Source organism: Suncus etruscus, chromosome 3 (assembly GCF_024139225.1).
Source record: "Suncus etruscus isolate mSunEtr1 chromosome 3, mSunEtr1.pri.cur, whole genome shotgun sequence".
NCBI lineage: Eukaryota > Metazoa > Chordata > Mammalia > Eulipotyphla > Soricidae > Suncus > Suncus etruscus.
Window position 1 is genome coordinate 35,509,048 of NC_064850.1, and position 14,624 is coordinate 35,523,671.

Here is a 14,624-nt window from a genome sequence, read left to right on the forward strand (position 1 = left end):
TTCAAATAATGCAAACACCTATTTCTACAGGGGACTGTTCTTTGTTTTTTTTTTGTTTGTTTTTGGGTCACACCTGGCAGCGCTCAGAAATCACTTGTGGCAGGCTTGGGGGACCATATGGGATGCCAGGAATCGAATCAGAGTCCATCCTACGTTTGGCCTTGTGAAAGGCAAATGCCCTACCGCTACCGCTTCGGCCCATTCTTTGATTTTTAACAATTTCAAGGTTTAAAAATTAAATGAATTCCCTCATTAAGTTCAAATTTTATCAGCAAGAGAAACATTCTAACAAACAAAACATTCTTGACTGTGATATCTGTGCCCTGCAGCTTCAAAATGCACATTATTGAAGCTAAATAAAACACATTTTACGGCCCCGGTTTCCAAGAAGTTAGGATATCCAAGTCTTAGGATATTTCTAGCACTGTACTACTCTAGGATAGACAACCAAACTTTTCAAGTGCTAACTTCAAATAAATACCTAATACCTAATAACTTAAGCTAATATGCATGTATATGGAAATGTAAAAAATACTATGCCTCTAATGTTTAAGGAGTTACATAAGTTTTATGGCTTTAGATTGCCTTGTGTGCTGTTAAGAAATATTATAATGTGTTACAATCTGGGGACTTGAGGGACAAAGTAATTGTACATGAATTTTGTTTTATTTATCTTAATGTTCTTTGGCTGAAAGTTCAAAGTTAAGATATCAGCAAGGGGACTTCTGAGAATTATGGGTGATTGTCCTTCCACTGTAACTTTGCCTTATCCTCTTTCTTTGCATCTTTGTTTTTTTTTTTTTGTTTGTTTTTGTTTTTGGGTCACACCCGGCACGGCTCAGGGGTTACTCCTGGCTCTGTGCTCAGAAATCGCTCCTGGCAGGCTCGGGGGACCATATGGGACGCCGGGATTCCAACCGATGACCTTCTGCATGAAAGGCAAACTCCTTACCCTCCATGCTATCTCTCCGGCCCCTTTCTTTGCATCTTTGTTCTCATACTTAAAAATAAAAAATTATGGGCCCGGAGAGATAGCACAGTGGCGTTTGCCTTGCAAGCAGCCGATCCAGAACCTAAGGTGGTTGGTTCGAATCCTGGTGTCCCATATGGTCCCCCGTGCCTGTCAGGAGCTATTTCTGAGCAGACAGCCAAGGAGTAACCCCTGAGCACTGCTGGGTGTGGCCCAAAAAAACAAAAAAAAAAAACACAAAACAAAACAAAACAAAACCCTAAAAGGGTGATCAGAGAAAATATACCTAAGTATAAGGAGTACAAGAGTGATCCCTAAGCATAGCTGAATGTAGGCCTCAAACAACATATAAAAGATAACAAAACTTGTAGATGATGCCAGTGATGTCAGATCCAGGGCAAGTAGAACACTTACAGACCCAAACCATCATCAACGTTGGGAAAATAACTCAATTTATCTTCAGTGGGAGTGGAGGTTAGGGGAAAGCAGGGTGTGAAGTTCTTGTTCAGGGATTAGAGGAAGGCTGGGTGTGTTTAGCTACAAAACCCCAAAAAGGTTAAGTAACCAAAATCATAGAAGTTTTTCTTTAAACATCACAAATTCGTAGCTATGATTAATGAGTTACAGAAACTTTATAGATTTTCAGAAACCCCAACTTCATCAGTGTAGAATTCCTGATTTATAAAGATTCTACAATAAAACACATATTTTTTGTTTTGTTTTTAGGTCATACCCGGTGGCGCTCAGGAGTTATTCCTGATTCTGTTCTCAGAAATTGCCCCAATCCACCAAGCTGGAGGGGCCATATGGGATGCCAGAAATTGAATCACTGTCTTTAGGTTGGCACTGTGCAAGGCAAACGCCCTACTGCTGTGCTATCTCTCCAGCTTCAACAAAAAAAAAATTGGGGGGGGGGGGGCACAGTAGTAATAGCATAGCAAGCAGGAGAGCGTTTGCCTTGCACGTATCCATCCTGGGTTCAATCCCCTGCATCCCATCTGTTTCCCAGGACCTGACAAGAATAATTTCTTTTTTGGGGTGTGTGTGTGTGTTCCATACCCAGTAGCACTCAGAGGTTACTCATAGCTCTGTGCTCAGAAATAGCTCGTCCCCCCCCCCCCAAAAAAAAGAAAGAGCTCCTGGCAGGCTTGGGGGAACAGATAATGCTGGGAATTGAACCGAAATCTGTCCTGGATTGGCCGCGTACAAAGCAAACACCTTACTGTTGGGCAATTGCTCTAGTACCCTGACAAGAATAATTTCTAAGTACAGACCAAAGAGTAACCCCTCCGGGTGGTGGCACTAGAGGTAAGGTGCCTAACCTTGGATGAACTGTGGTTCGATTCCCCGGCATTCCATATGGTCCCCCAAGCCAGGAGCGACTTCTGAGCGCATAGCCAGAAGTAACCCCTGAGCGTCACCGGGTGTGGCCCAAAAACCAAAAAAAAAAAGAAAGAGTAACCCCTGAATGCCACCAGGTGTGGCCCCAAAACAACTGCGTTCTAATAAAAGGTCACTGACAAAGCTGGAATAGTACAGCAGGCAAGGTGTTTGCCTTGCATGCAAGGCAACCTGGGTTCAATCCCTTGCATCCCATATGGTCTTCTGATCATCAAGAGTAATTTTTTTAAAAGCTAGTCAAATTGAGCAATGCAGGGGTTATATACCAACTTTTGTGATACTAACGTTAATAAGTTCTGATAAACCACTGTCATCGGACTAGCCAAGAGTCTTTTTTTTTTTGATTTTTGGGTCACACCCGTCGGTGCTCAGGGGTTACTTCTGGCTGTCTGCTCAGACATAGCTCCTGGCAGGCACGGGGGAACTATATGGGATTCGAACCAACCACCTTAGGTTCTGGATCGGCTGCTTGCAAGGCAAGCACCGCTGTGCTATCTCTCCGGGTCTCCAAGAGTAATTCTTTTTTTTTTTTTTTTTTGTGGTTTTGGGTCACACCCGGCAGTGCTCAGGGGTTATTCCTGGCTCCAGGCTCAGAAATTGCTCCTGGCAGGCACAGGGGACCATATGGGACGCTGGGATTTGAACCGATGACCTCCTGCATGAAAGGCAAACGTCTTACCTCCATGCTATCTCTCCAGCCCCCCCAAGAGTAATTCTTAAGTGCAGAACCAGGAGTAACACCTAAGAATCACTGGGTATGTCCCCTTCCCCCATTAAGGACAAAATCTTGGCTTTATAATGTGAGATACTGATATTTATAATGTGAGATACCAAAACATGAAGAAACCTGAAAGATATAGCTATGGATATCAGAAAAGGCAGCTTAAAACATGCCTTGAAATAAAGGTGGTACAGTTGCTAAGTCAGTAGCAAACATTACCAGAAGTAACCAGATACTTTCAAAGCTTATGGGTGAAACAACCTAGTTACGTAAGTTTTCAACAAAGTTTTTGATTCTTGATATTAAGCTATGACTTTACTTATTGAAAAATGATGGTATTTGGGAAAAAAAATATCAGACAAGGGCCAGAAGATATAGGTAAGTCATTAAAGTACTTGTTTTACATGAAAGTAGACAATGGCTTGATCCTAGTGCTAGAAGTGACCCCCCGAGGATCACTGGACATGGCCCTAAACCCAAAAACAGTTAAAAAAAAAAGGGGGGGGGCCTGGAGAGATAGCACAGCAGCGTTTGCCTTGCAAGCAGCTGATCCAGGACCAAAGGTGGTTGGTTGGAATCCCGGTGTCCCATATGGTTCCCCGTGCCTGCCAGGAGCTATATTTCTGAGCAGACAGCCAGGAGTAACCCCTGAGCACTGCTGGGTGTGGCCCAAACACCACACACAAACAAAAAAAGTACAGTACAAAGGAAGAAAACAATTATAAAGAGGGACGACAAGAGAATACAGCAGGTACGGTGTTTGCTTTGCATGCAAAACTCTGGTTTGACCACCTAGCATCCCATATGGTCCCGAGGCTCTAGGAGTGACTGCTGACTGCAGAGCCAGGAGTAAGCAAAATGAGAGACATGACTTTTTATAATAAAAATGATGGGGGCTGGATAGCATGAGGCAAGGCATTTGCCTTGCATGCAGAAGGACGGTGGTTTGAATCCTGGCATCACATATGGTCCCCTGAGCCTGCCAGAAGCGATTTCTGAGCGTAGAGCCAGGAGTAACACCTGAGCGCTGCTGGTACGAACCCCCCCCCAAAGAAATAAAAATGACGAATTAATTGCCAAATATGAAGATTACGAAGGTAATTAAGGGGCTGGAGAGATAGCATGGAGGTAAGGTATTTGCCTTGCATGCAGAAGGAAGGTGGTTCGAACCCCCCAGCAGCCTGCCAGGAACGATTTCTGAGCTTAGAGCCAGGAGTAACCCCTGAGAACTGCTGGGTGTGACTCAAAAACCAAACCAAACCAAACCAACAAACAAAAAACCCCAAAAACTCATCCCCCCCCCCTTTTTTTGATCATACCTGGCAGTACTCAGGGGACTAAGTAGAATGCTTGTGCTGGGACTGAACCTTGACCAGTTACAATGCAAGGCCTTAACCACTGTACTACCTCTCCAGGCCATCAATTTCCCCTTTATGGGAGAATTTCACAAGACAAAATCTAAAGGGATCTGCTATGAAAACTGTGTGGGACAGAAAGCAATGTAAGAGTGTGAAGAAGGTAGTTAAATGGAGGGTATCTGGGAGATAGCTCAAGGGCAGGAATATGTTGGCATCAAAGGCATGTTGAAGTCTTGGACCTGAACTCTATATACCTGTATGGTTTCCACAATTCAGTAGCCCTTAAGTATAATCAGATGGGCCCGGAGAGATAGCACAGCGGCCTTTGCCTTGCAAGCAGCCGATCCAGGACCAAAAGTGGTTGGTTCGAATCCCGGTGTCCCATATGGTCCCCCGTGCCTGCCAGGAGCTATTTCTGAGCAGACAGCCAGGAGTAACCCCTGAGCACTGCCGGGTGTAACCCAAAAACAAAAACAAAAAACAAACAAACAAAAAGTATAATCAGATGTGGTCTAAACTCAAACCAAAATACAAATGAATAAAACTGTAAAAGTTGAGGGGAAATTGTGTCTCAAAAACACTGTAGCTTCATTTAAGACAGCAGTGCTCTCAAACTTCAGAAAGCCTAAAAATCACCCAAAGCATAAGCTGACAAACTATAGCCAACTAAAGAGAACCTCTTTTACTGTACCCTTTTTATGGGTACTTTTAAACTATAATGGCAGAATGAAATAACTTTCACTGGCCCCTTTAAAAGTTAGTCTTGCCAACATGCACAAAATTTCTGATTAAGTAGGCCTGGGATGGGATTCTTAATCTACTTATATCCATTCCCAGGCCATCATCCTACTGCTGGTCCAACAATCTCATAACCACACAAAAAAAAAGTGAAGTCAATCACTGACAGCTAATCTCTCTCCAGAAAAAATAAACGTGGAGGAGAAAAAAAAACACCAAAACATCCTGAAGAAAGCAATGGTCTAAATGAGTTCATAAGAATGGCTTGAGGAGCCGGAGAGATAACATGGAGGTAACTTGTTTGCCTTGCATGCAGAAGGACGGTGGTTTGAATCTCGGCATCCCATATGCTCCCGAGCCTGCCAGAAGCGATATCTGAGCATAGAGCCAGGAGTAACCCCTGAGCGCTGCCGGGTGTGACCCAAAAGCCAAAAAAAAAAGGCTTGAGCCATGTTAAAAAAAAAGCACATTAATAAAACAGATCATGTTTAGGGCCAGAGATAGCACAGCAGTAGGGCATTTGCCTTACATGCAGCCAATGAAGAACAGACCCCGGTTCAATTCCTGGCATCCCATATGGTTCCCCAAGCCTAGCAGGAGCAATTTCTGGGTGCAGAGCCAGGAGTATCCCCTGAGCGCAGCACCGCTGGGTGTGACCCAAAAACAAAAAAATCATGATTATGTTACAAAATTAAAAAGTGGGGCCAGAGGGCCAGAAGATAGCCTTGCATGCAGAAGGACGGTGGTTCAAATCCCAGCATCCCATATGGTCCCCCGAGCCTGCTGGGGGCGATTTAGCAGGGAGTAGCCCCTGAGCCCTGCGGGGTGTGACCAAAAACCAAAAACCAAAAAAAAAAAAAAAAAGGTGGGGACAAAGTGGTAACACAGTGGGTAGGGAATTTACTTTGTATGAAGCCAACTGGGGTTTGATATAGTTCTTCGAGCCCACCAGGCTCACTGAGCCCACCAGGCTCACTGAGCACAGAGCCATGAGTAAAGCCCTGAGCACAGCCAGGTATGGTTCCAAAACCAAATTAGATAATAAAAAAAATCCAAAACAAACAAAAACAGAACAAGGTTACTACAGAATTCCAAAGTCAGAAAAGAACATGATAGATAAAGAAAAATAGATATATGATCAACTATACTTACTTCAGCCCACCAGGAATGATCCCTGAGCAGTCTAAGTAAGCCTGAGCATTGCTGGATGTGGTACACAAACAAAACCAACATAAAAGGGCTCTGTGGGACCATAAAGATCAATGGGCTGAATGGATGTTTGGCATACAGGGGACTCAGGTTCAATTCTTAACACTTCCTGCTACTAAGAACCACAAAGAACAGCCCCTGAAAAACAAACCTGAGAATAAACCTCTAAGCTGCTTGACTGGCAAAAACAAAACCAAACCAAAACTATACACCCCCCACTCTAAAATAAGTAAATATTAAAATCATTCAAACTGCAGTGTCAATCTGGGAAGACTAATCAAGTTGAAAGCAATAAACCAGACCAGAAATGATGGCAGCATGGTAAATCATCATAGTGGTGAAAATGAACTGTTGTCTTAGTCACTAGAACCCAAATTTATTACTGAGGGAGCAGACATAAGATATGACAGAAAAAGAAAAGAAAATCTATAAGCATCTGGCTTTAGCACCTGGGTAGTATTTACTAAGATGAATACAGTTGGGTTACAGCTGTCCAGTTGAGATATACATGGAATAGTTTCCAGAATGCTGGTGGATATAAAACTAAAGTATATCAAAGGTATGCAATGGATAGATCTTAATAAAAGGCACTTTCCTATAAATCATGCTTTCCTGAGATTTATGAGATTGATATAAATATTTATTATTATTATTTTTTCTTGGTTTTTGGGCCACACCCAGTGTTGCTCAGGGGTTACTCCTGGCTATCTGCTCAGAAATAGCTCCTGGCAGGCACAGGGGACCATATGGGACACTGGGATTTGAACCAACCACGTTTGGTCCTGGATTGGCTGCTTGCAAGGCAAAGGCCGCTGTGCTATCTCTCCGGGCCCATAAATATTTATTTTATTAAAACCCTGGGCATTAGGCTCACTCAGCAAAACCCAAATACTTAGGATTTTAACATTTAAATTACCTGACATATTTTCTCCCAAATTTCATCACACCCAGCTTTCTCTTGAAAGCTAAGGGCCAAGTCATAATTTTCTGCTTCAGACCACACAATCAACGTATCCTTGAGAGAGAGAAAAAAGAAGTCAATGATAAACAGACATTATCACAAACTAAAAGGCAAATGAACAAAGCAGTATTATACAAGAATAGTACACAATTTTACTTCTTGCAACACTGATACCAACATGACAGTGCTCAGGGGTCACTCCTGGCTCTGTGCTCAGAAATCACTCCTAAGGAGTGATAACACAGCAGTAGGGCAACTGCCTTGCACGCAGCCGACCTGGGATGAACCTGGGTTTAATTCCCAGTATCCCATATGGTCCCCCGAGCCTACCAGGAGCAATTCCTGAGTGCAGAGCCAGGAGTAACCTGAGTATCACCAGATGCAAACCCCCCCCCCAAACAAAACAACAACAACAACAACAAAAAAAATCACTCCTGGCAGGCTTGGGGGACCATATGGGATGCCGGGATTAAAATCCCAAACCGCCCTGTGTCGGCCGTGTGCAAGGCAAAGGCCCTACCACTGCACTATCTCTCTGGCCCAGAGTAATGCTTTTTAATGCTCATGCTGAATTATTTACACCTATACAATTTTCTTTTTTTTTTCCCTGGAGGGAGGTAAGGAAGAAGGGTTAGGACACTCTGCAGTGCTCAGAGCTTACTCTTAGCAGGCCGGGGAGAACATACAGGGTGCCAGAGATTAAAGCAAGCACTAGCTGTACTATTTTATCTCTGGCCCCCAAATAATGTTTTTATTTTTTCCCTCCGTAAATTTAAGTTAGTACAGCAGGTAGCCAGGTAGCCTCAAATACAACCAGCCCTGTTTCAATTCCCAGTGTCCCATATGGTACTCTGAGCAGCACCAAGGATAACCCCGAAATACTATGGGATGTGACCCCAAAACTAAATGAAAAACAACCAAAAACCCCAAAGAAATCATCAAACCAAATCTGTAAATCTGACCATCTAACTCCTCGAAGGTCTGTGCTAGAAAATTACACTTTCACTAGGCAGCCAGAACAAAAAGTGGGTAGAGCAGATATTTGTCTTGCATGCAGCAAACTCAGTTTCAATCCTTTGCACCCCTTCCTGAGCATGCCAGGAGTGCCAACTGATTAAGTTCTGCTGCAAGTAGCCCAAAACAAAAATAAAATGAAGTTCAGGGGTTATTCCTGGCTCTGCACTCAGAAATCACTACTGGAGGTGTTCTGGGAACTATATGAAATGCCAGGAAGAAAATCTGGGTCAGCTATATGCAAGACAAGTTCCCTATCTGGTGTACCATCAAGCCCCTCCAAAAGTTTTTTCTCACACACACTGTAGTAGTTAAGGCTATTACAATGGAGAGTTAGCATTTTAAAAAGGAGCCTATGGGCCAGAGAGATAGCATGGAAGTACGGTGTTTGCCTTCCATGCGGAAGGACCCAGCATCCCATATGGTGGGGCAATTTCTGAGCTCAGAGCCAGGAATAAACCCGAGCGCTGTTGGGTGTGACCCAAAAACAAAACAAAACAAGCAAACGGCCCGGAGAGATAGGGAGAGATAGCACAGCGGCCTTTGCCTTGCAAGCAGCCGATCCAGGACCAAAGGTGGTTGGTTCAAATCCCGGTGTCCCATATGGTCCCCCGTGCCTGCCAGGGGCTATTTCTGAGCAGACAGCCAGGAGTAACCCCTGAGCACCGCTGGGTGTGGCCCAAAAAACAAAAACAAAACAAAACAAACAAAAACAAAAACAAGCAAACAAAAAGGAGCCTAATATAATAACTATTGCACAATTTGCTTTTTAGGTTGGTTTACAGAAAAATTAGAAATATAAATCTGGGCCCAGAGAGATAGCACAGCGGCTTTTGCCTTGCAAGCAGCCGATCCAGGACCAAAGGTGGTTGGTTTGAATCCCGGTGTCCCATATGGTCCCCCGTGCCTGCCAGGAGCTATTTCTGAGCAGACAGCCAGGAGTAACCCTGAGCACCGCCGGGTGTGGCCCAAAAACCAAAAACCAAAAACCAAAAAAAAAAAAAAAAAAAAAAAAAAAAGAAATATAAATCTGATCTAATCAGGGCTGGTGTGTACGATTCCTGCCTTACACTCAACCAACCTATGTTTGATCTTTGGCATCCATATGGTCCACTGAACACAGTCAGGAGTAATTCTTGAGTGCAGAACCTAAGCAATACCCAGAGTGGCCTAAAGCCCTCCCCAAATAAAAACCTCACTTAGACTATTAAGTAACCAAAGAGATTAAGGTTGGTTGATTATCTAGAAAGTTGAAAGCACCTAAAAGACCTAAATTTGGGGGTTGAAGTGATAGTACAGAACAGTGGCTAGCCAACTAGCATGAGGCTGATCTGGGTTCAATCGTTAGTACCTATATGGTTCCCCAAGTACAGACTGTCAGGGTAATTTCTGAGTGCAGAGCCAGGAGTAACACATGAGCACAGCTGGGTGTGGGCCAAAAACAAAACCTTAGTTTGACTGTAGAATGTCTAATACTTTCTAATTAGATGTCTAGTTTTTTGTTTGCCTTTTTTGGGCCACACTGGGTGACGCTCAGGGGTTATTCTTGGCTATGAACTCAGAAATCGCTCCTGGCTTGGGGGACCATATGGGATGCCAGGGGATCAAACTGTGGTCCTTCCTAGGCTAGCGAGTGTCCTATAGCTTGTGCCACTGCTCCAGCCCCAAGATGTCTAATACTTTTAACCAATGACTTATATACCCAAATAAATCCCATGCATACAATCTGACTGCTTAACTGCCACCTCATACAAGCATAGCTTGACTCTACTCCTGCATTTTAGCCCTGTAGATTATCTTATTGGTAAAGTTGCAAAGCCTAGTTAAGTCATTTGTGCTGTCAACTGTCGACTAGTAACCGTCACCTCTGTAGTTCAATGACTACTAGTCTCATAATTTACAGCTAAATAAATGGCTAAATAGCAAGTAGCAGGTAAGCAGTCAGGACAATATGCAAAACATAACACGGTCAAAATTTTACCTGTTGTTTCTGGTATGCAGTGTTTGGATTTATTTTAGACTCTAAAAGCAGAGAACCTAGGAAAAAAAGAAAGAAAAGACATTTGTTATCTTATTGGAAAAAGCAATAAAATTGTATTTCCTACATACAGAACTATTTTCTTCTTACAACATTTGACACATCCTATTTTAGTTAAGGATATAAGGTGTATTTGTGTGTATGTGTTTGTTTGTTTTTGTTTCTGGCTACAGTTGGCGGTGCTCAGGGCTTACTCCTGGTTCTACACTCAGCAATCACTCCTGGTGGTACCCAAGGAACCAAATATGATGCTGAGGACTGAACCGGGATTCAAACAGCGTCCTTCCACATGGAAGGCATAGCATCCACATGTAAGGATAGCATTCTACCCATTGTACTGTTGTTCTAGTTCAAGATATGTTTTTCTTAAAGTTTAAAACATGTTAGAAATGCCTACTTCATACATGCTCACTATTTCCCTTTTCTCATCTATCCCAGCAGTGTTCAAGACTTATTCCTGGTGGTGCCTGGGGAGCTGTTAAGGGTGCTGGGGATTGAACTGTGTCACCTGCAAGCAAGGCAAGGCACCCTGCAGCATTATCTCTCCCATACACATACTGATGTTTACCAAGATATCATTTGGAGAATAAGATTGGACAGTAACATTAGCCTAACAATTTATGAATAGCATATCAACATAAGTGTAATGTGTGAAACATCAAAATGTAAAGTCAGATAGCCTAGATTTCTGGTTATAATCTGGAGTACTGTACGGTTTAGAATACTTCAGAAACAGATTATAGCAATTTCTCTCTCTTTTTTTGGGGGGGGTTTTGGGCCACACCCGGTAACTCTCAGGTATGCGCTCAGAAATCGCTCCTTGGGGCCAGCGAGGTGGCGCTAGAGGTAAGGTGTCTGCCTTGTAAGCGCTAGCCAAGGAAGGACCGTGGTTCAACTCCCCAGCATCCCATATTGTCCCCCCAAGCCAGGGGCAACTTCTGAGCACTTAGCCAGGAGAAACCCCTGAACATCAAACGGGTGTGGCCTGAAAAACCAAAAACAACAACAACAACAAAAACAGAAATCGCTCCTGGCTTGGGGACCATATGGGACACCGGGGGATAGAACCACGGTCCATCCTAGGCTAGTAAGGCAAGGCAGGCACCTTTCCTCTAGCGCCACCACACCGGCCCCAGCAATTTATCTCTTAAGGTTGAAAATAAAATGACGGAGGTCGGAGAGATAGCATGGAGGTAACATGTTTGCCTTGCATGCATAAGGTCGGTGGTTCGAATCCCGGTATCTCATATGGTCCTCTGAGCCTGACAGGAGTAAGCCCTGAACACTGCCGGGTATGACACAAAAACCAAAAACCAAAAATAAAAGAAAATGACACTTCACTTGCAAAAGTTTAAAAATATCAAATATGACTCTTACATTTAGCATATGATGTTTAGAAATAACTGCTTTTTGAGAAAAAGCTTATTGTAAAGACTAAACTCTTTCCCCTTAGTTAATCAGTATTGCTTCATTCCCGATGCATTATTTAAAGCAGGTTCTTAAAAAAAAAAAAAAAAAAAAAAGTAAAGAAGCAGGTTCTGCCTCAAAAATGCCTGAGAAATTTCCTGTGCAGCTATCTCTCATCCAAAGCTTTCATTTTTTCTCATGTTACACCAATAGAAAGTTGCCTTACACATTCCCAAAAAGTGGCTAGTTAGGAAAAGGTAATTTTTTTTTAAGAGTTAGGATGAATAATCCTTTATTATGCACACCCCCCCATTTGGTCCTGGGTCAGCTGCTTTCAAGGCAAATGCTTTACCGCTGTGCCCTATTATGCCTTTTTTTCTTTTGGTCACACCCGGCCGTGCTCAGGGGTTATTCCTGGCTCTCTGCTCAGAAATCGCTCCTGGCAGGCTTGGGGGACCATACAGGATGCTGGGATTCGAACCACCGACCTTCTGCATGCAAGGCAAACACTTTTACCTTCATGCTATCTCTCTGGCCCCTATGCCTTTTTTTTTTTTTTTTTTTTTTGGTTTTTGGGCCACACCCGTTTGACGCTCAGGGGTTACTCCTGGCTATGAGCTCAGAAATCGCCCCTGGCTTGGGGAGACCATATGGGATGCCAGGGATCGAACCGCAGTCCGTCCTACGCTAGAGCTTGTAAGGCGGACACCTTACCTCTAGCGCCACCTTCCCGGCCCCGCCTTTTTTTTTTAATAATTTTTATTGTGACCAAAGTAAATTACAACACAAATCTTTTACAATAATATTTAAGGTACATAGTGACAATAAATTAGGGCCATTCCCACCACCAATGTTGTCCTTTCTCCACCTGTCCCCAACATACATCCTATATCTTCCCCAATTTGCCCCCAGCACTGCTAGTTTAACAGGTCCCCTTGGTAGGAAAAGGTAACCTTAACACCTTCAAATTTAACCTGTTTGCTTTCATGTCAGTTCACTTATGACACTGACCCATGTCGATGACTGATTGACCACTCACTACCCTACATTCCAAACAGTGTTGTGTTAATGAACACCAGCACCCTACCAATTTGTGATGACTAAATATATATATATTTCATTGTAGGCCACATCTGGTAGTGCTCAGGGGACTGACTATAAGACATCAGGGATTGAAGCTGGTTAGGCCATGTGTGAGATTAAGTGCCCTCCCTGTTGTACTAGTGCTCCAGCCCCAAGTGATGACTGAATTTGCAAATTATAAACACAGCTTCCCATTTTATTGGAATCCTTCCACTGTATAACATAAGTGAAAGATTAACTCCCAGTCTATTTCTTATCCTTTCTGTACCTAAACAAGGCCCCAAGGCATGATGCAGTGGCTTAGATCACCTGACTTGAAAACACATAGCCTTGAGCCTAAACCCCTAGTGTCCCTGTGTTGAAAGATATACTGGCAGCTTTCAAGTCTGTGCTCCCTGGCCTCACAAGAGATCCATCCTAAGCTGCACCACAGCTAAATGTGTTAAGCACCACAACTAAAAGGAAGTGAGTGTGTCCCAGATGGGAAGTGTGATCTCTGTAGAATAATTGCCTAAGCATCACGTTAACCTTCAGAAGAAAAAGGCATAATTTGTGTGCCCTATAAGATCAACCTTCATATGAACATTATACTGGATGTGCATGCCACGCTGCCCCATGGTAACAATATCAACAACAGCAAAGGGGAAGAGGCAATTAAAAAAAAAAATCTCTTCATGTTCTTCCCACTTGTACACTTAGGCTGTTTGGGGACCACACCCTATGGTGGGCTTACAGAAGTAAGCCTTGCTCTGTACTCAGAAATCATTACTGTCGGGGAACAAAGGCATTATGTGGTGCTAAAATGGAAACCTTATCAACTACCTCTAACCCCTACGCTCCTTTTTTTTTTTTTTTGGGTTTTTCGGGCCACACTCAGTTTGATGCTCAGGGGTTACTCCTGGCTAAGGGCTTAGAAATTGCCCTTGGCTTGGGGGGACCATATGGGACGCCAGGGGATGGCTAGCGCTTGTGAGGCAGAGGCAGACAACTTACCTCTAGCGCCACCTCACCGGCCCTCCTTTTTTTTTTGGGGGGGGGTCACACCCAGTAGTGCTCAGGGGTTACTCCTGGCTTGATGCTCAGAAATCACCCCTGGCAGGCATAGGGAACCATATGGGATGCCGGCAAATGCCTTACCTCCATGCTATCTCTCCAGCTCTTTTTAAACTGTTTTTGACTTAACTGCAGAACCAGGAATAAGCCATTGGTCTGGCCCCAAAACCAAACTCGTAAAATGGAGGTAGGGGGCATTTGCCTTGCATGCAGAAGACGGTGGTCGAATCCCAGCATCCCATATGGTCCCGAGAGCCTGCCAGGAGCGATTTCTGAGGATAGAGCACTGCCGGGTGTGACACCCCCCCCCCCAAAAAAAAAAGAAAAGAAAAAGAAAAAGGAAAAACAAAAAAAAAACCCAAACTCTCAATCATGTTAAAGAATGAGGGCACCTAGAACAGCCAAGTAGGGAGTTTACCTTGCACATGGCCAACCAAGGTTCGATCCCTAGCAACCCATATGGTTTCCCCAATCAGCTTGGAGTAATCCCTAAATACTGCTAGGTGTGCTCAAGAAACTGCCCGCCCCCCATGGATGAGAAAAGTTCCTTTCCAAATCCCTAGTTCAAACAATAAGCTCAGGGCTGGAGAAATAGTTTGATTCTCAGCACTATCTATGGTACCCCAAGCAGAGCCTGGAGTGACTCCAAGTCATCCCCTCCCAACAACAAA

At 43.7% G+C, this 14,624-nt stretch overlaps 1 protein-coding gene across 2 annotated transcripts in view; it reads right to left on the reverse strand.

Annotated features, from left to right (window-relative positions):
• Positions 1-14,624, reverse strand: part of PPP4R3A (protein phosphatase 4 regulatory subunit 3A) — a 52,544-nt gene that overhangs the window by 30,390 nt on the left and 7,530 nt on the right. For both annotated transcript variants that reach the window (XM_049769786.1, XM_049769785.1), the window contains exons 2-3: positions 10,354-10,409; positions 7,314-7,412 (exon numbers count right to left, since the gene is read on the reverse strand). In XM_049769786.1, the coding sequence (XP_049625743.1) occupies positions 7,314-7,412; positions 10,354-10,409 (155 nt within the window). The remainder of the gene's footprint in view (positions 1-7,313; positions 7,413-10,353; positions 10,410-14,624) is intronic.